Below are 20,046 nucleotides of genomic sequence, written 5' to 3'. Positions count from 1 at the left end.
GAGTTGACAATTGGTAAACAGAACCAGTTACAATGGAAAGGTTTAGATCAATATTCATGTTAGAATGGCTCATACAGTCAAAGCACTAACCCAAATCTAATTGAGAATCTGTCACAATACATTAACTGGTAGTGTGAAATCTTCAGTGTGTATGAATATTTTTGCAAGAAACTTCAACAGATTCACTAAGAACCCTTGTAATATTAATCTTAACAGTTAATGCTTAAGAAAAAAATTTGGAAAAACCTCCTCAAAATCATCATGAAATGAGGAAGAAATACAATTCCCATAAGTGATGACCCACCCACTGTTGAGGTTAAGGCAGTAATGTGAAGAGCATACCCTGCTTCACTTTGTGTAAGGGTGGCAGTCTAGCATTCTTGCAGGTTGATTAGGCTGCCATGGTTAATGCAGCCAAGCCTATAAAACATGGCAGGAGAGCGTGGTAGTGGTGGAAGGCGTAGTAGTTTGAGCCTCAAGTCCCTCATAGGGTGGCTTTGTCTGGCCTCTGCTCCCGCTGCTTCATCAGCTTGGTTCGTGTGTGGCAGCAGAACGGTACTCCGTCATAAAAAAAGACCAGTCTGGTATTTGGCACTCTTCTTAATGAACATCTTGCTCTTTTGTGTGTGTGTGTGTGTGTGCGTGCACCCCCCAGGTACCAGCATGCAATAACTCCTCTTTCAAACCCATTCAAAGCAAATGCAAGCACTACACTCTTAAGTGAAGAGCATTCCACTAGTATCTTACAGCATCAAGAAGTATCAGCCGAAGCCATTTCAACTAAAAACCTAAAATTGGTTTATTAATATCCTAATACAATATGCTTTATAATTTATGAAATTAAAACTGTGTCCACATTACAATACTATGTTTCAATGGGAAGGAAAAAGTGTCAGCTAATGTATGTTAGAAAAAATTATAAAACATAAAAAGCTGAACTTTTGCCTCATAGGAATTCTTTGGAAAATCAAAGCCAAAAAGGTTTTGGACAAACAAGCAAAACAAATACAGTTGCGAATTTAATAAACAGTTTTGGAAACAAGAAGAGCTCATCACCAAAATTCAATAGAAACACCAAACTCATTTTTCCCACATGAGGAACTGATAGTATGATATAAAGCATAACGTAAGAAGCATCACAGTTTTCCTGCCTGTCCATGATCCAGGAGGTCCCAAAACGCTGCGTGTGCACTATGCATCTCTGGTTTTGGTGGGGGAGCGCGGGACATTAGTCGTCCGAGTCTGTGTCATGGCGTCTCCTGTGGCTTTGTGTGGCACCAGCGGGGGCCTTCTTGTGGAAGGCAGAGTTACTGCGGGCTGGAGACCCCCCGTCAGAAGAGTCTGTGTCATGCCTCTGCCGTCGATGACGGGGGCGGGAAGGCTGTCGCTCGGCCTTTGCTCCCTCCCTTGAATGGCTGTCATGGGGTCTGGCTCCACTCTGACTATGGTATGATGGATTATGATGATGGTGGTCCTTTCTGTGTCTGAAAAGTAAAAGGAAACAATCAATGAGTGGGGTGTGGTGGGGTATCCGATAAAATGTAGCACACACCACTGGGGCATCAGCGACTGCATGGTGCTTTATGGGGGACATGCACAAAAAGAAAAAAGCTGATTTAAAACCTTATATCAGTAGTTGTATTTGCACCTCTCAATCTGTAAGTAAATTGTATTTATATAGCACCTTTCATAGATAAAAATCACAAAGTGCTTCCCAGATAGACTAAAAGCAATGATACTCTCCATATGAAGCAAATTCTATTCTCATTCTCAAAAATTACTTCCTACAACTCTTGTAAGCATTGTAAATCCTAAATATAAGAAAATACCAAAACTGAAAAAAGAAATTTGCTAGGAAGCAAAGTGTAGAACAGTGTCCCAGCGCCATCTAGTGGTGATCTACTATTTTGCATCACTGGTGTTAACATGAAGACAATACAAAGAAATTATGCATTAGAGTAGAAAGTAGAAGTCATTCATTGCAATGACTTTAATGTCATTGCAATGAATGTATACATGGACATTAGAGTGTTGCCACTGCTAATTTTTAAAAACATAACACAATAAATGCAGGTAGTTCTGTACAAAAACATAATCTAAAACAGAAAATCCTGTGAAGAGAATGTGAAAAAGGAATTTATAAAAACTACGGTATATATATCTATATGTATATAGATATCCTTAGTTTTCCAGTGAGTGTCAAGCTAATACAAAAAAACCAATGGTTTTCCTCAAACAACTGATCCCTAATTCTAACACCCTATGCTCAACCTTTGTTGTCCAGAGAATGAGTTGTTCCACACTTTGTTTCAGTTTTGCCAAATGTTTTTATCAGTCTTAGGATTGCAGAATTTTTGGAAACCTAATTGTTGTTGTCTCTAAGCTGCCATCCTGTAATAGCAAAGGCCAGATCTCTTTCACTTGAAGAAATGCTTAACCAACGTTCAGAGCAGCAGGTTTCAAATAAAATGGCCACAATTAATGACTAATCCGAGTCCTTTAACGACATAACTCATGCAATATTAATGAAAAAATAACAACTGCTATTAGCAATTTTTATCTCTACAAAAAGTAAAGTTGTAAAAAGCAAAATGCAATTTTTTAAGGTTTATCAGCTCTAGTGGCCCTTATTTGAGAGTGGTCAGACATGAAAGAAAGGAAACATAGTGACCACCATAACTACAAAATGTCCACACATTTCCAAGAACATGAATGAAAATATAAAAGTCAACCAAATCATGCTTCAAAGCAGCTTCCATGCTTCCTTTGTGATTATGATATTGCACAGTGAAATTGGATTATGTTTCTGATTTGATACAATGTGTGGATTATTTGAGTACATCACAAACCAGTTTGTGATTGGACATACCTTTTCCTGTTATCATCCGATGATGAGGACTCAGAAGTTGACGAATCTCGTCTTTTCCTTTTCTTCTTTTTTTCCTTCTTCTTCTTTTCCTTTTTGTTCTTTTTTTCTTTCTTTTTCTTTTTGCTCTCATGCAGACTAAAATTAAACAAAAGTAGACCTTCATTATTATGGCCTATTATTTCCAGACTACCATTTCATCATGTCTGCTTAATGATATAAAGGGTTAGTAAAATTCACATTTACCCTTTTTCTGTCTCTTCTGATTTTTCAACGCTCTCAGATGTTTTTGTTGCAGATGTTTCTAGACGACCTTCAGTCTTGTGGTGCTGCACAACAAGAATGGTTACAATTTTGCACTAAGGTGTAGAGATTATAGTAGGAAATAAATCTTAAGTAACCATTAACTGAACCTGTCATTGTTACAAGGATTTCTCATCAGGTAACCTGCATTTAACAGTTGAAAAGAAAACTGAACTCACTGTAAAAATTGGCAGACCCATTTTAGCCGCTTCTTTCTCTTTTTGGGACAGCAACATCTTCCGTGACCCCACACTTCAAACACAAGCAGAGGAGAAAAACAAGCACTTTGTGTCAGCCAAGGCCATTTTTTTCAGTCGCACTATTTAACCAAAAGGTAAATCAGAGGATCTTTCAGTAAACTGAAGAATCAGAAAAAACAAATATTACATTTAAGGCCCACAACCATTTGTGACATTTTAAATTGCTTTACACAGTTGGATTGTACGAGAATACTGAGATATGATTCAATTTGCTGGTGTTGGCCAGGACTCTGACTGCATGGATTATTTGGATCCTTTGGATAAGCTGCAGTTGCCTTTTTTTCCACAGATACAATTACAAAAATCTAACTTAGAAAAAATAAAATCAGGAAACATTTTAATATGGCAAAGTCTTCAAAATGGTAGCAAATTAATTTAGTAACATCATCCAGGTTTCCTGCATTGTAGTTTTAGCCTCAATGGGTCTAGTTAAGTGCCCATCTCTATTCTTGTGTTTTTGGAACCCTAAACAATTTAGTGTTTTGTACAATAATTTGGAGAAAATTCTCATTCATTAATAATTGTTGTTATGAACTCATTGTCTTAGAGTCTGTAGTCATGTGGAGACCAACAAATATAAAGTTGCATATCAGATTGGATATTTTAAATAGATATTGTAGTACTCTATAATCTAAGCTCAGAGGATTGTATATATGTCCAATAAATGTGACCCAAGAATGGAGCCTTGAAAAACATCACCAGATCTTTGTTTGCTCAGATTTATAATTGGCAAATGAAACAAAGTTGTTCCATAAGCCATATCATTTGATCATCTCAATGATCATTTCCAAAAATGTTAGCTTAGATATGGGCCTATAATTTGGCTTCTTTAAAAGAAGACTGAGTGTTGATGTGCTTGTTTCAATAGTTAAATGCATTCATTTTCAAGTCAGGTAAGTGTGGTTACAATGTTCTAACCTGTAACCTGATTACAATACAAGGACTCACATTCCAACTTGAAATGGAATCATTGCTAATTTAATATGATATGGGTAATCACCTGGAGCTTCCCAAGCCTGATATACGATCCACGCTCCTCTCTTCACCATCAGCCTCTTCCCTTCTACAAACCTCTACAAGATCCTGTGAAAATGTAATTAAATTTAAACCATTTGATCTTAAGCAATAGTGAACAGATTTATTCTGTTCACTAGCAAAAAAAACGTACCTCTTTGGTAAGACCAGTTGGCTGTCTCTTTATAACTTTGTGACCTCTAAATTGAGAATGTAAATGGTTTGTTAAGCAATTGAAGCTCCAAAGTTCTTGTGTTATATAAATGTACATGTGAAGTCATACATACAGCGCAGCCATCAGCGCCTCCTCTTCTGCTGCTTTCACAGCAGCAAGTTCGTCCTCTTTGGATAACGGTTTGCCAGTTTTTTTGTCTTTTGAGTACCAGGTCAGATCTTTACCTTTTTGCCATCTTCCAACCGGTGCCATCAAGGAGTTTCCTAAAAACAAAACAGAGCAAATGGTTGGGGACAGTTTAAATGTTGATGTCAAACAAATTCTGAAGCAAATTTTTCCTCCCAGTTTCTTACATTTTGATCTTTATTTCATTACATATCTTAGATTTGCACGACTATGAGCAGTTGGGCAACAAGTAAAACACGTCTCTAGATCAAATGTTAAATGACTCATGCTTTTTAAGTTTGTATTACAACCTAAGCTTTGATTTCCACTGAAAACACACCAGCTGGACTGTTTAGCTTCAATAAAATTATTAATTTCCCAGTAAATTGTGTAAATAGCATACACATACTGACAATGCAAAGACACTCCTCCGGGCTCTGATTGGTTGTTTTTGCAGACAGACCTCAGAGAGGAGGCAGGAGTGTGACTCTTTCCACAGACTATTTGTCTCATATTATATTGTCACAACAAAGTGACAGTTTTTTAAAAAAGTTACCTACTGCAGCTTTAATTGGTATAGAGTGAAGAGATTTTAGGATGAGGATATTTACTCAAATCTGTTGATTTAGGTAAATATCCTAACTAGCAGCATCTTATATCAATCAAAGAGTATTTATTAACTGTTTGGTAAATGAGGAAAAAGGTGTGTTAAAAGACTGAATAAATTTATTTTAGTCAATCAGGTTGTGCTAAGAAGGATCCCAACTTTGGACGTATTTCTAAATTAATAAATGTCATGTGTGATATTTACAGATGTAGATCAACAAGTAAAAATACCATCTAAAATCTAATATGATTCAGTAATTCAATTCAAAAAGTGAAACTTGTGTATGTTATAAAACTTCAGAGAAATAGCCCAACTAAAATGCTTCTGAGATTGCTTCTGATTCCAGAGCAACTTAATTTAATGATTGACAGTTGTGGCCTGTTTCCCAGATATGTCCCTGTATGCTAACTCTTGAACTATTACTGTGGCTCCAATTCACACCTTTTGAATTTCCCCAAAGAGTCTTTGGCAAAGACAACAGTTCGTTGTTAATTGTGCAGCTGCACCAAACGTCTTTCCTTCCAATTAATTTTCCATTATCACATGTAAATCTTAACAGGCAGCTTCTTTAGGAATAGTCTGTTGTGGCTTACCCTCTTTGTGGAGGGAGTCAATGACTGTGTAGTAGGTCATAACTTAATCTTTCTTTTTTTAAGACCTTATGTAGCTCCTGTAAGTGAGTATCATCAAAAGGAAGAGAAACAAACTATTGTACTATATCAATTTAAGTGTAATCAATGTATACAAGTTTCACATGTAGAAATTAATTGCTGAATAAATTAATTTCCCGATGTTGTTCTAATTTACTGAGCTGTACTTGTATGGGTTTCAAAAATATTAGGACTGCAATGTGTTTGTTTGTTTGTTTTTTACATGCTAATGTTTAACCAACCCAATTTCGTAAATTGTTATCTTTGTTATCTTATTTGTTTACTACAACATATAGCTCGGCAAACAAGTTGTGCAAGGCTAGCTCGCCTTTTATGTCACATCTGTGCTGCTACGTAGCTCCTCTTGTCTGGCATGCTGACTAGCTGGGCAGCGGTCAGGGCACAGAGAGGCTCTTTCTGCCTAAAGAGGAGGCAATGTGAAAGTGGAAACTAGCTGTAGGGGAATAAAACACGCCTTCAAGAGCAAGCAAATCAAGCCGTCCAAATTCCATGTAATGAGGGACTCTACATCAAAAGGTATGAGACAGCCGTATGTGGGGGTCAGCATGTGTTTACAGCCTGCGATTTTTAGCTATCTTCCCTCGTCGTTTGCTCGCTAGCCGTCTGATTAGCGCTGATAAAAAAGCTACGCTTCTGCACTTACCCAGATAATTCTCTCTGTGTTTATCGACTTTCACGTCGTCCCAGTTGAACTGGTCCTGGCCTCCGCGTAGGCCCCCAGATCTTGACGAGCCAAACATTTTAGGCAGAAAAAGTCCCGAGAGTTGAGAGAGAATCGGTGACACGCCGATAGCGCACGCAGCTAACGCTAGCAACCCGAACCGTGTGATTGGTCGGGCCTTCGGGAATCCTTCATCCGGGGAAGTTGTGCGGTGAGTTTTAACGTCCCACTATCGAAAGAGGGAGCAACATGTTAACTGGTATGGTTTAATTTTAGAAACGTACGCCAATTGAGGCGAATGTTTTTAAATATAGCAAAAGAAGTTGCAGCAGCGCTGCCTTACAAAATAAATACTCTTTGATTGATATAAGATGCTGCTAGTTAGGATATTTACCTAAATCAACAGATTTGAGTAAATATCCTCATCCTAAAATCTCTTCACTCTATACCAATTAAAGCCTATTTTGAGTAGCTACGCGTCCTTAACGTGTTTATACAGCTATTACGAACTACTTGCAATAATATAAATATATAAGTTTTGTACTGACGTTTTCTCTAAAATGTTCGTGGCTAAAGTAAATTACGAACAAACAAAAAAAACAACCGTTTCCTGGTTTTACCGCGCGTGGTTTTGACGCTGAACGCTGATGTTTTGGTCCGCAGTGATGACGCAGGCAGGCAGCACAGTTTTTATCTAATGGCTCTCACATCGAGAGCTCAGGCCAGTAGAGGAAGAATATCCTCCGGAAACGGTCTCAGAGGCTTGGAATAATCTAACCCTCGATGTACCTGAGACATTTTACAAGACTGTTTTCAGGTAGGAGGGATACTGTTTATGTTTTGTCGCCTCTTTCCATCCCGGATGTCTTTTAATGTCTGGGTGTGCCATTCATTCCTGGAGTTTGCTAGTTGACATAGTGTAGCAGGAAAAGATGGAGCTGAAATGTAGGGAGTTTTCAGTTGATTGGGATACTTTTTATGCAACTTTTTTCATTTGTAATTTATTTGGAGCTGAAGCAAGTACCTAAGGAAGCATTTTAATCAGTAAATACCAACAACCTCATACCGTTCAATGCAAACTGATAATTTCAGGTTTTAACTTCTCAGTAATTATATTCACGTTAAGGCAGCATGATGGATCTGCAGCTTGTAGTAAGTGGTCAATCACTTACCACTACTTCCACATTTTATTTAATTAAATCTTTCTAAATCAAGTGGTGCTCATAATTGTTTAAATTTTTTTTGTTTTGAATTATGGCAGTTTTAACAAGTGAGAATAATCAATCAGAAATATGCAGTCAAAACACTAAAAATGAGATCTGAATGTGGGTGGTTTTTCTACACAGATGGTAAATACTCATTACTCTACATGTGGTGATAGCATGATAGCACTGTTTAGCTTCTCTTTATCTGCAGAAGCTAAATAAAGAAGCTTTAGTACAGAAAATGCTTATTTTCTGTACTAAAATACAGAAAATAAGCATTTCTGTATTTTAGTTGTATTTTCTAAAATGTTCTGGAACTTCCTTCTCTTTAGGAAATCATTTAGGCTGTAAAATAGCAAGAAATGTTTTAAACAAAAAAAATAACATATTGGCACGTCACTGTTTGTAATGTGCCAAACAGTTTTAAAGACTAAATTTATTTATTCATTTACATTTTAAAGAATATTTAAATGATTACGAAGGAAATGTTTCATCAAAATCTTTTTAGTTTCAGTTTTTTTGTCCTCTGGCATTTATGGAACTCCTGAGATTTAACTTTATTCAAGGCAAATGCTAGTCACACGAGTGAGAGTGCACGGGTTTAAAATTAGTTATGGCGCTGTCTCCAATAAGTATCAGTTCCTGCTGGTTGTAGTATCATGTGATTTTTGTTTCCCTTCATGCATCTCCTTATCTGTTGCAAAGAATAAAAAAAACAGAGGCTGGTTTAACGTGGTACGTAGTCCTGCCACGCCCTCTTGCTTTCTCCGCCCGTTTCTATTTCTGCTTTCGTTCTGTTTTGTCTCAATCAAACCTTCACAGCTCACTTTACCTCTTCACCTGCTTGACCTCTTGTTCATTAAAAGGTAAGGAGAAGCACTACAGGTGGCTCTCTAATATTTGTTTGAGCAATCTGATGGAAGACATTGGTAGCGGATTAGATGTAGCTTCGAAGTGTAGAAACGGTGGGAATATGAGAGTCGAAACAGACTCTTGGCTTGAGAGCTTTTGTCACAAGGAACTTGTTGTATAATTGAGCTTTGAATGGTTTTAAATGGCTTTTTGTGTGTTATCCAAAGCAGCCTTTCTTCTTTCACTTCTTGTATGAAGTTGTTTTTTGATGTCATGTTCAGGTTCAATAGTTTCTTCTTAATGATTTCCCTAGTGACTCTAGGGAAGTCCATAGTGACTTCCCTAGAGTCTGGCTGCTTTGCCTGGCTCAAAGCAGGCAACTGTATCTTTTTTTTCCGAGTTAACCACAGGCCACATTGCTTGGCTATTTTTCTCCTCAGCATGACTCTTCTCAAAAACATTTACCCACCAATGCTGGACTGTTAAAGAAAAACTTTTTTTTTTTAATATCTAGAACAATTTTTACTTTTATGAGTAAATCTAATCTAAATCCAGTAAATCCACCTAAACATTCTTTTAAGTAACTCCATCCCTTTTCTCCTCTTCTGTTTCAGCTATGGCTGGACCCAGGCCTGTGGTGTTTAGTGGTCCGTCCGGGGCAGGAAAAAGCACCCTGCTGAAGAAACTTATCAAGGAACATGAAAATGTGTTTGGCTTCAGTGTCTCTCGTAAGTGTGTCATGCTGTAGCTTGAATAATAAAAAGTCTGCCTTGTGTTTTTGGCCTTTTGTGTTCATGATTTTGATCTGTACTCAAATAAGTGGACAAAAGTTAAAATTTAATTTTTTTTATGGATATATGCACATATATTGTCATGTTTTATTAGGTTTCAGTTTTGTTTTTTGGGTTCTCAATACTTGAAAAAAAATATTAATATTCAACAATGTGTGAAACTTTTAGTGCACTTTGAAAAGTGCACTAGTGTTGATAGGCAAAATGTATCAAAATGATCTTATTAATCCTTTTTGCTTGATGCATTATTTTTCCATTTAGAGGTGCAGAAGTTGAAATACAAACACATTCAATTAACTTTCTTTGTTTTTCAAACCATATAATAATCAACAGATTGTCCAAATGGTATGCAAGTTGGCCAAATGTCCATATACTTGCAGCTTTACATCTGATTGGAGACAAGCAAAATGTAGCTTGTGTCAAAATGCAAATTAACTCAACAGTGGGAAGCACTAACCCAATAGCAGTAGACCTGCTGATAAAGCAGGAAACCTCTGTTCAGTAATAGTAATGCTATGGGTTTAACTAGACTTGGGGATCAGGTTAAGGGTAAGCTATTGTATAAATTTCACACATGCTCCTATCTCTTTTACTTTTATGTAATAGATTCTCCCTCAGGGGAGGGAGTTACCCTCTCCTCTGTTACTTTAAATGGAAATTTGTGCATTAACTCTTTATCTTGGGCTAAATATTTCAGGACATGTTTAAATTTAGAACTGAATCCAATGCGTTTTGTCAAAGCAATTCTTGACATATGTAGAACTACTGGAGCAAGCATAAAACTCCCCGGTGTCCTTTTGTTGCCAGGAGGATTTTGGTGTCAAGTGGGATGTAATTTTTCCTTTTCTTCTAGTGATCTGCTTTACAACGTATCAAGATGTTGTGTCTTATTATTTGCAGCAAAATTGGTTATGTTTTATTGGTTTTCTTTGTGATTAGGATGTCTTCTAATCTTCCAATTTGCTCTGTTATAATTTGTATTAAAAGCTGAATAAATGCATAATATAGAAGAAAAAAGACATCTGTAAGTACTGAAACTTTTGCAGCTCTGGATAATCTAACTCTCGTATCATTTAATCTCCCAGATACAACAAGAAACCCTCGTCCAGGAGAAGAGAACGGCAGAGGTACAGCATGTGTCTCTGCTTTCACTGTAATAACAGCAGTCCACATGCTTTCTGGTTTTCTATAAGCCCAATCCCTCCGTGTTCTGGTGTTGGATTTTAGATTACCATTATGTTACACGGGAGGCTATGCAGGCGGCCATAAACAACGGCGAGTTCATCGAGAACGCAGAGTTTTCTGGAAACCTGTACGGCACAAGCAAAGCCGCCGTCCAAGCTGTCCAGGCCAAGAATCTCATCTGTATCCTTGACATCGACATGCAGGGCGTGAAGAACATCAAGAAGACAGACCTCAATCCCATGTACATCTCCATCCAGCCGCCATCCATGGAAATTCTGGTGGGCACAATTGGAATTTGCGCAGCCAGATTGGTTCAGTGAGTTTTCCTGCTAATAATCAGTCTTGTTGGGAGTTACAGGAGAAGCGATTAAGGGACAGGAATACCGAGTCGGAGGAGAGCCTTCAGAAGCGTTTACATGCAGCCAAGGTGGACATGGAGTTAAGTAAGGAGTTATCATTTATTCCCAAACCTCTAAAGTAGAGCTCCATAAGTATGTTTAAAATGAAACATTCTTTTATGATCTCTCCCATTTAGGTAAAGAACCTGGCATGTTTGATGTCGTTATTGTCAATGACGATTTGGAGGATGCTTATAAGAATTTAAAACAAGCTCTTCTTGAGGTGAGCCACTTTTGCAGCTTCTGTATTTGCATCAAAGGAGCTAAAATTAGCTTTACCAGCAAGCTGCTCAACAGTTGAGAGTAGCTGTGAGGATGGTCAGCTGTATTGTTTCAACTTTTGATGGAGGAGACAGAAGGTGCTGCTGTCGTTTTGGAACCCAATAATTAAATATCAAAGCACATGTGTTTACAAATGTGAAAACACCCCTGGTGAGGAGGCAGTGGTGTTAATTGGTTTCCACTCATCTGAGCCTCTATAAGGGCATGTAGAAACACAGACTCGCTGATAACTGCAGAGCAAGCACAGATCATTAACACTGGAGCAGATGAGATGGTTGGCTTGTAGTCTACTACGAGTATTGTATCTGGAAAGTTAACAGATTTCATCAGGAATTAAAGATTCCAATTAAAATGATTCTTTTGTTAAAGTTCTTAAACTTAAAATGGGCATATAAGTGGAATTTTGTCATGTTATAGTCACAAACCTCAATGTGACTATAACACTTATTTTACAACATATATTTTACTGGGATGTTGTAGATCAGCACAAAGTAGCATGCTTTTTTTTCTATGCCACGTAATGACAAAATGTTTTTCAGATTTTTAGCATGCCTTTGTAGTCACACCCTCTCAGTCAATACTTTCAGGAAGCATATTTCATTAGGTTCTCGAACTGTTTTGATCAATCAAATTTCTATATTTTGGACTTGTTGTGAAAAGAAGGTAATACTCATAATTATATACATGATGTACAGGATCTGTATTTAATTCAGAATAACCCATTTTAGACTTTTCTGTATTAGATCTTATCTGATCTAAGTTTGTCTAAATACAAAAAACTGACTGAAGCTGCTGTGGCAATTTTTCATGATTTTTGGAATGCACAATAATAAAACCCAACCAGGGACTGGTTGACTGAAGCACTTATAATATTTAAAATATAAAAAACGGACAAAAATCTACAAATGAGCCTGAGGTATGAATTTTGAAATGTAAATACTGCAGTAACAATGCAGAGTTTATGTGTTTGACACATCTAGTAATGGGCTTGATTTTTCTCTCTGTAGGAAATTAATAAAGTCAAGAAAGCCAAGACTTCTTTGTAGAAGACGGCACCGCCCGGCACCTCATCCATTCACTCCCCTATAACTCCAGACCTACATTTGACATGTACATTCCCTCAGATGGTGATCTGTGAAACTCAAGACAGCTTAAATAAGGAATCTACAAACATGTATTTAGATGAAGTTGGTAAAAAAAAAAAAAAAAAGTTTTATTTTTAATGAGCATTTTTAGATTTTTATTTTCTTTATTCTTTGTTTGGGAAAAAAAGCTACTCCAATGAATCTTACTTGAAGTCTGACTTGCACAAAACAGGAAGATTCCTGTTGTTACAGAATTCTCTTCAGTCGGGACTGCATGGTGCCTTGTTCGTGGCACATGAATCAGGGAGCAGTGTGACCCATTCCATCAGGTGGACAAACCAGTTTTAGGATGTAAAGCCAGTTGATATGACATGCTGGTTGTTGGCACCAAACTGTGCTCACCTGGTAATGTCATTTAGTGTTGATGAAGTAGAAATAATCCAGAGTTGTGATATGTGGTGGTTAGGCAGGATTTAAAATTCAGGAGGTTGTTTACGTTCAGGAGGTTTATACAAGTCAGGCATACTTTTGAAACATTATTGTTATTCCAGTGTTTGGTAAAGCCATTCATTTTAAAGCTGTTTTGTTGTTGTATATGTTAACAGTTGTATAAGTTTCATTTGGATTCTGTTGTGCTCAAGTAGTTAAATCCAATCTTGCTTAGAGAAACAAATCGTTTGTCATTGTCACTTTTTTATGTTTTAAGCGGGGAATACAAAGTTGACTATTTTACAAGTGTAATTTTGTAAACTTTTATATTGTGTAACTTGTTCACATTGTAGCTTTATGTGTATAGTGAAATGACATTCATTGGACTTTAAAGCATAAATAAATGGACATTTTAATATATTGTTTTATATATTCCATAAAACAAAAAAGCACACCAAATCAAATTAAAGGGGCAGTATTATGTAAACCAGGTATTTTGTTGACTGTTGCATTGATTATTTTATGCATGTTTGAGAAATCTTCTAATCTTTCCTGGCAGCCATTCGAGTTTGCAAAACGCTTGATGGGACCCAGAAAGCTCTGTGGAGCGGTAGTACCTAAGCTGAGTTTCTGCCTCACAGAGCAACCCTCGCCGACGCATCCCCCATTAAACTCCTTCAGACTAGCAGCAGCAGCAATTAGCAAGCACCTGGTGGAACTGCTCATCTGCTGAGCTCATGTAAACTACTTTTCAGTTCAACACTCCTAAGAATGACGTTATAGGCTTAATGGAGGAACATTGTGATGACATGCTGAAGGTATTAGTTACTTGATTGCGCTATTTTTATCACAATGTGCCTGAAAAATACATAATGCTGCCCCTTTAAAGGATGTCTATGATGTACTTGTAAACTAGCATCAATATTTTTTCCAGCAACAAAGTAAAACTATTAATGGCACTTTGTAAAATCAATTCATCTGACCAAAAGTTATGTATTCCTGATATTGTTGTTCACTATTTGAGCTTATTCTTAATTCCAGCAATAAATCCTCTGGAATACTAAAATATGTTACATATTAAAACTTCAATAAAATGTTACAGCTACAAAGTGCATTATTTGTTTAGTCACACAAGTCTAGCTCAAAAACCCATATGCTCAAAAACCTAGTTTAATTTTATTTAAAAACTGAAATCAATATGTATTTCTTAGAGGATTTGAAACATTTATCACAGTTACTTTTGATTATTAAAGCTTACAGCTGATGAAAACCCAAAACTTAATTTATCAGAAACTTTAATTAGACAAATAGAAAAGGCACTTAAAAAAACAACAACCTGGAAATTAAGGAAGTCATGAGAAAGACTAACGTGACAGTGGTCCATTAACATCCTCTACAAGGAGGGTAAGCCACAAAAAGAAGCCAGCAGTTCAGAGTGTTGTAATTAGGTAAAGTAAAAGGTTACAAAAAAGTGTTGTGGAGAAAGGGAATATTGCTGCTGGAGCCGGTGCTCATTGGATCTGGTGTCTCATTTTACTCAGTTCATAAGTGGTTTAATATAAGGAGTATCCCCACTTCACCCCATCTCCTGCATCTCTATGATGATACTTGTCAATGAGACAAAAGTCTCCGCTTTATGAATCATTTTGTAACTCTTGAATTGCCTTTCCTTCATGTTCCTCTCAAGGTTGCAGTTACCCCTGTTGCTTTTGTACCCATTAAAAACAGATTTTTTGTCCATTTATTTTTCTATTAATAGGCTTGAGTATAGTTAGCTTCTGTATAAAGTAAATTTTTGCTCTTACCCTCTTTCTGGAGTCTTAACAACTGCTGGACAGCTGTCCAGTCAAAAGAGTTCCCAGTGTTTGTTCAGGTGATAAAATAGTTTTAACAAAAGATTTCTGTATTATAGTTTTCTGAGAAACAGTATTCTTTATATTCATCAATATTAACAGGAATACATGCTTGAAACAATATTTTAATTAACTTTTTCAACTGAATTAATTTATTTTTCAATGATAATTTATGGAGATACACCTGTGTACAGGAATGATAGAAGAAGCAGGTAATCTGAAGTATTTTCTGTACATTTATTTAACACTTTGTGCTCAACCTCATTATTGTCTACAACTCCACATGAACATTGCAAGCAATTACAATCTGTTAGACCTAAAATATCATAACATTCATAATCCATACCCAATCGATGACACCTAAATATAGAAACACAAACACAGCAACGTCTTCCAAGAAAGTAGTGAAGACCTGGAATTTCAGGTCTTTCAACATTGTCACATAAATACAAGCCAGTACTGCTTAACACGTTTGGTTTACAAAGCAAATACATGCAGTCACTCATAAATATCTCACTGACACACAAAAGGACGCCCTTGTTAAACCCTGTGAGTTAGCAAGCAACTGCAAAACATCAAAAAGCCCAAATTTGTCAAAGAAGCTTTGTAAAAAAAAAAGAAAGAAAGAAGAAAAGCAGATGACAGAGTATGGACGTATGTTTCAGGTATCAACTACTAAGGCTTAGTCGATGGTACCTGAAAAAAAAACAACTAAGTAATCTAAAGCTCACCAAGGAATCATTCATACATCTACACCAAAGTTTGTCTATAATTTAATTGCACACCAGTGATTGAAACTAAACAACAGCAAGCAGTGCAGAAACTCAGACTTCACTGCTCATTGTAAGTATTTTCAGTTTCAAAGCTCATAGACACTGTGAAACAAAAAGGTTTCTGAAAAGTAAAAAAAAAAACTTGATATGACACTAATATGCATTTAATGACAATCCAGAAATAAAGTCAGAGGTGTTCAAAATGTCACTGCTTGGATGAGTTACTATTACAGATATAATGATTTTATGACGGCGCATCTATGAAAACGAAGATCCAACTCATGAACAGTAAAATGTTACTTCATATTTCCTTGCCATCTGTCCACTCAATTCATGCTGCATGTCATGCAGCAGTTAAAATTACAGAATGAGACTGAAACTTGCCTATAGAGACACGTGTATCCCTACAATTTGCAGTTTCTACATTCCCTAGCCTAAAGAAAACTCTGAATCCCACAAAAACAACTGAGGATCAGACTATTTTCTGACTGGCTGCTTCAAAACGGAATGGTTTGTTAAATGTAGTAGATATTATTTTGTTAGATTATTTTAACCATGCAAGCAGAAATGCATCCATTTAAGACTAAGGATTTGTGTCACCAATTAGAAGATGTTTACTGGCTTTGAAAGGTCTTCTCTTTAATTTGAAGAGTGACAGGCTTTCCAACTGATGTGTAGCCGTAGGTTTGCGTGGACACTTTGGTTTTAAAGCTCTGCTGCCTGCCCTCTACTCTCTGCACCTCGGAGCAGTAGGAGGGCTTCACCTCTAGCTTTGCGTGGCTCACTTGGATTGGGACTTGTCTCTCAGTTCGGGGTCGAGCTCCGCTTCCTTGCGGAGAGGCAGAGGGGAAAAGATTATTGGAGAGATGCTCCCTGAAGCGGCCAAAGAAGCCGCTTCTCTGCCTTGGAACAATATCAGGCCGCCCCACATTGAGAAGCACTGGCTGTCCCACTTGGGACCCCCCGATCTCCCTCTGAAGGACAGAAATCTCACAGGGTTTCTCATCAGAGACGTGACAGGAGCTGGAGGAGCCGTAGGTTTCGCCTTCTCCTGGGATGTAATCCTCCAAGTCTTCCAGGTTCAAAATACGATCTCCTTGTTTCAGAACCACTGGTCCAGGCTCCTCATTGTCCTCATCCTCTGGTTCAAAGATAACAGTTTGTTGATCATCCTGGTCATCAGCATCTTCAGCAAGTGTTAGGACAGATGAAAGTTCATGTGGTTCTCTCGGAGCAGAGCCTGAGGCGATCTGAGGGTCGTCTTCCTCCCAGGAGACGCTCTGGCTGCTGATGTCTCCCTTCAGATGTTCCTGCACCTGCTCCACCAGCTTGTTGTTTGAGTTGTTAGCATTCAAGTTGTCTAGGGGAGACCTCTTAGGTCTGGAGGGGGTGGCTGCACGATCGGAGCCTGCAGGTGAGATTCCTCTTCTCCTGGACAGTCTGGGAGACTTATTGACCTTATACTCGATGACCTCCTCCACTTCAACCCACCTGGGCCTGCTCTCCGCTGCCCGGGCTCCAGCCCCCTCGGGCTCAGTAACATAGAGGGTTGGGATGGTGGTCTTTCTCGGGGTGGGCATCCTTCTTGGCCTGGTTGCAGGTGGCTCAGGGGTGGAGGTCTCAGAGCGGTGGGCTCCAGGAACAGTCAAGCCTGGAGATCTGTGTCTCCTCATGCGTGGGTTCTTCACAACAGTGGTAATCGTCTCCTCGCTGGAATAAATGAAGGAATACATGAGCAGAGGTACTGGCGTATTTGCAAAAACACACGAGACTGAAAGGCTTAAATAGCCACATTGTAATGTTAAAGATACACACAAGACCTTCTGCAAAATCAAACTCACTGTAGATGCAGTTAATCACTTATAGCACAATATATTACCATCATTTTTTCTATGTTTTCCTATTTTGTAATTAAACAGTATTTCATTTAGATGAAATTAATTGTCCCAAAAACAAGCTTCTATACCTACACACCACTGATGAAGTCATACAAGACATAAAGTAACTTATCAAAGTTCATTGAGTACATTTGTTTGTGTTTGTTTTTCCAATCAATTTTGTAAAATGATGTAATTTTAATTAAATGCCATTGCTCCTTCCTTCAAAGGTGCTTTCTTATATTCTGTATGGCTGCAGGATAATATTTAAATCATATGTGAGAACTCTCCATGGAAGTAGTTTGTTTGAAAACCTGGAAAAAAAATGCAATACATCTGGAATGGTTCAGATCTTGTAATTGCAATCTGCCTAAATGTCTAATAACATCACCGACCCAAATCCACAGCAGGGAATTCTGTGAAACTCTGCAGTGGATGACCACAATTCACAATCTAGATTTATTTTTGTTAACAATGTAGCCTTGTTTGATGAACTATAAATTGTTTATAGTGTGTTTAGAAATATAATACAATAATAAAATGGACAATCTTTACAAATTGTCCATTTTAGTACATTCTGTCCATCTTTCCTCTGCTCTTCTGACATTCCTTCTTCCTTCTTCTTCTAATAGGCATCATATAAATAAGACCTAAAAGTTTACTTGAAGTTTTTTATTCAGTCGTAGAAGTCATGCTTAGCAGCAGGTTTCCCAGTTTGAAGGACCCCGCCAGCGGAAAAAGCCCCTCCTTTTATCATCCATATGATAGAATCCTTTAGCACACAGACTTTAAATACTACACAATCTATAGAAAGGCATATACACAGAAATGTGCTCTAAAATCTGGTTCAATCCTAAAAAAAACACTAGAGTTACATAAAACCTGCAGCTACATTAGAATGCTTGTCCAACAAATTCAAATTTTTTTGACCCCAGATTTGCAAGACAAATTTTCACAGAAAAACAAACACAAACAAATTGTCTGGAGTATGGTTGTGTATCCTGCAGTACTATAGCCATGTGTGGCTCTTTAACGACTCCATGATTACTCTTGATAACTTTAACCATAATCACATAGAAATGAGCCATGTGTATTTTCACACTCCTGTCAATATTTCTAATGATTATCTAGGTTTTGCAGCTTTTGACAAAAGTCAGAGCAAAACTAACTTTCTGATTTGGCTTGACTGAGAATATGAGCAGCAAAAAGAAATTCCTTATGCATCATGTTAAAGACTCATCACACTCACATTATAATGGTCTTCTTTGGTAGTTTAGTCTCCTGTTCAGTAACTAAAACAAAAACAGAATAACCAGAATTTTAAAAATACATTTAAATGACAGCAAGAAAAATATTATGCAATAACATGCGCATAAAATAACCACATATTAAAAAAGAAATACTAACTCTTGTTGTTAGACTTATGCAGAGCAATCAAAACACTGAAACTGTTAAACTAAAAGGCAGACAGAAAAGCTCTACCTTCAATGGTGATGGCCTGCTCCCCACTGCGGACCACAGCGGAAGGAACAACTAAATCTGCAGCACACTTGGCACTGCCCAGGCGGTTTGACAGCTGGCAACAGCAGGAAAATATTTTTAGAATCCCAAATATGACTTTCTACTGCTAATTGGTAGCAGCTAGCTTCAAATCAATTCTTAGGTATAAAAATTAAAATAGGATCACAATCAAATCTGCCCTTAGACACCCCCAATGACTAATGCAAACCTAAACAAGAAGTCAATGAAGCTCTAAATCCAGCAAAACCTCTCAACAAAGCACTTAAAAGGATCAGTGACTTATTGTTATTGCAAAAAAAATGTTTTAATAAGCTGCAAAATATTCTGCTTGTTATAATAGGTTTTATAATAAACCGAAAAGGGAAAATGTAACTACACCCATTTGAAATGCAATTATGCAATTTTCAACTATCCAGAAAAACAAGACAAAAACTAAACATGAGAACAGCAGCGATGTCATCTGATTTTACCTCACACTCATAGTGTCCAAGGTCTCTCTCAGTCAGGTTTTTTATAACCAGAACCAGGACCCCACTACGGACCTCGCTGTAGGTCTGATACTTCTCCTGGTCAGTCAATAGTCGGCCATCTTTAAACCACCTTCAACAAGTACAGAAAGAAAGATAAGTTTGCTAAATTCAGAAATATCAATACCCTCAATCCTTTTCACATAGTCACATTACAACAACAAACTTCAATGTTTTTTTGTTTTTTTTCCAATATCACGTGATAAAACAGCACAAAGAAGCACATAAGTGTGAAGTAAAAAGAAAATGATAAATACTGGTATTATTAAAAAAATTTTAAACATAAAAATCTGAAAAGTTAGATGTGTTTCTAACTTCCCTTGTTACTCTGATGTCCTTAAATCTAGCACAACCAACCACTGGAAGTCTCCTATTTAGTGTGTAATTTAACATATAAATACAACTGTTGTGTGGAGACCTCAGATGTGTGTTATTGATTGTTAGTGAATAAATATCATAGTGAACCATGTAAAATTAAAAGCTCAAATATATGCCATAGTTTATAACTGTTCATTGGAAATAGTTGAAACATTTCCTTCTATGTTA

The 20,046-nt window shown here is 37.2% G+C and overlaps 3 protein-coding genes across 23 annotated transcripts in view; 1 reads left to right on the top strand and 2 right to left on the bottom strand.

Annotated features, from left to right (window-relative positions):
* Window positions 1-37: 37 nt before the first annotated feature.
* On the bottom strand, window positions 38-6,855 carry c6h1orf35 (chromosome 6 C1orf35 homolog). Its single transcript, XM_028020565.1, has 8 exons — window positions 6,705-6,855; window positions 4,731-4,881; window positions 4,598-4,643; window positions 4,430-4,512; window positions 3,349-3,421; window positions 3,113-3,195; window positions 2,870-3,004; window positions 38-1,484 (listed from the first exon to the last, which is right to left on the bottom strand). Exons 1-8 carry the CDS (start codon window positions 6,799-6,801, stop codon window positions 1,229-1,231), a joined length of 924 nt encoding a protein of 307 aa, XP_027876366.1. The 5' UTR covers window positions 6,802-6,855; the 3' UTR covers window positions 38-1,228.
* On the top strand, window positions 6,801-14,693 carry guk1a (guanylate kinase 1a). Of its 2 annotated transcripts, none has more exons than XM_028020567.1 (7): window positions 6,801-6,933; window positions 9,394-9,507; window positions 10,656-10,697; window positions 10,798-11,033; window positions 11,114-11,198; window positions 11,291-11,376; window positions 12,443-14,693. In XM_028020567.1, the coding sequence occupies exons 2-7, from the start codon at window positions 9,396-9,398 to the stop codon at window positions 12,479-12,481; spliced, it is 600 nt and encodes a 199-aa protein (XP_027876368.1). In that variant the 5' UTR covers window positions 6,801-6,933; window positions 9,394-9,395; the 3' UTR covers window positions 12,482-14,693. The 2 variants fall into 2 exon arrangements, with proteins under 2 accessions (XP_027876368.1, XP_027876367.1); XM_028020566.1 differs by lacking the exon at window positions 6,801-6,933 and adding an exon at window positions 7,386-7,539.
* Window positions 14,694-15,020: 327 nt separating this feature from the next.
* Window positions 15,021-20,046, bottom strand: part of obscnb (obscurin, cytoskeletal calmodulin and titin-interacting RhoGEF b) — a 60,271-nt gene continuing 55,245 nt past the window's right edge. For all 20 annotated transcript variants that reach the window (XM_028020543.1, XM_028020544.1, XM_028020547.1 and 17 more), the window contains 4 exons: window positions 19,444-19,573; window positions 18,935-19,028; window positions 18,702-18,744; window positions 15,021-17,285 (listed from right to left, as the gene is read on the bottom strand). In XM_028020543.1, the coding sequence (XP_027876344.1) occupies window positions 16,190-17,285; window positions 18,702-18,744; window positions 18,935-19,028; window positions 19,444-19,573 (1,363 nt within the window). In that variant the 3' untranslated portion in view covers window positions 15,021-16,189. The remainder of the gene's footprint in view (window positions 17,286-18,701; window positions 18,745-18,934; window positions 19,029-19,443; window positions 19,574-20,046) is intronic.

Source organism: Xiphophorus couchianus, chromosome 6, assembly GCF_001444195.1.
Source record: "Xiphophorus couchianus chromosome 6, X_couchianus-1.0, whole genome shotgun sequence".
Taxonomy (NCBI): domain Eukaryota; kingdom Metazoa; phylum Chordata; class Actinopteri; order Cyprinodontiformes; family Poeciliidae; genus Xiphophorus; species Xiphophorus couchianus.
Note: the sequence above shows the minus strand (reverse complement) of the source record. Positions and strands in the feature narration are given on the sequence as shown.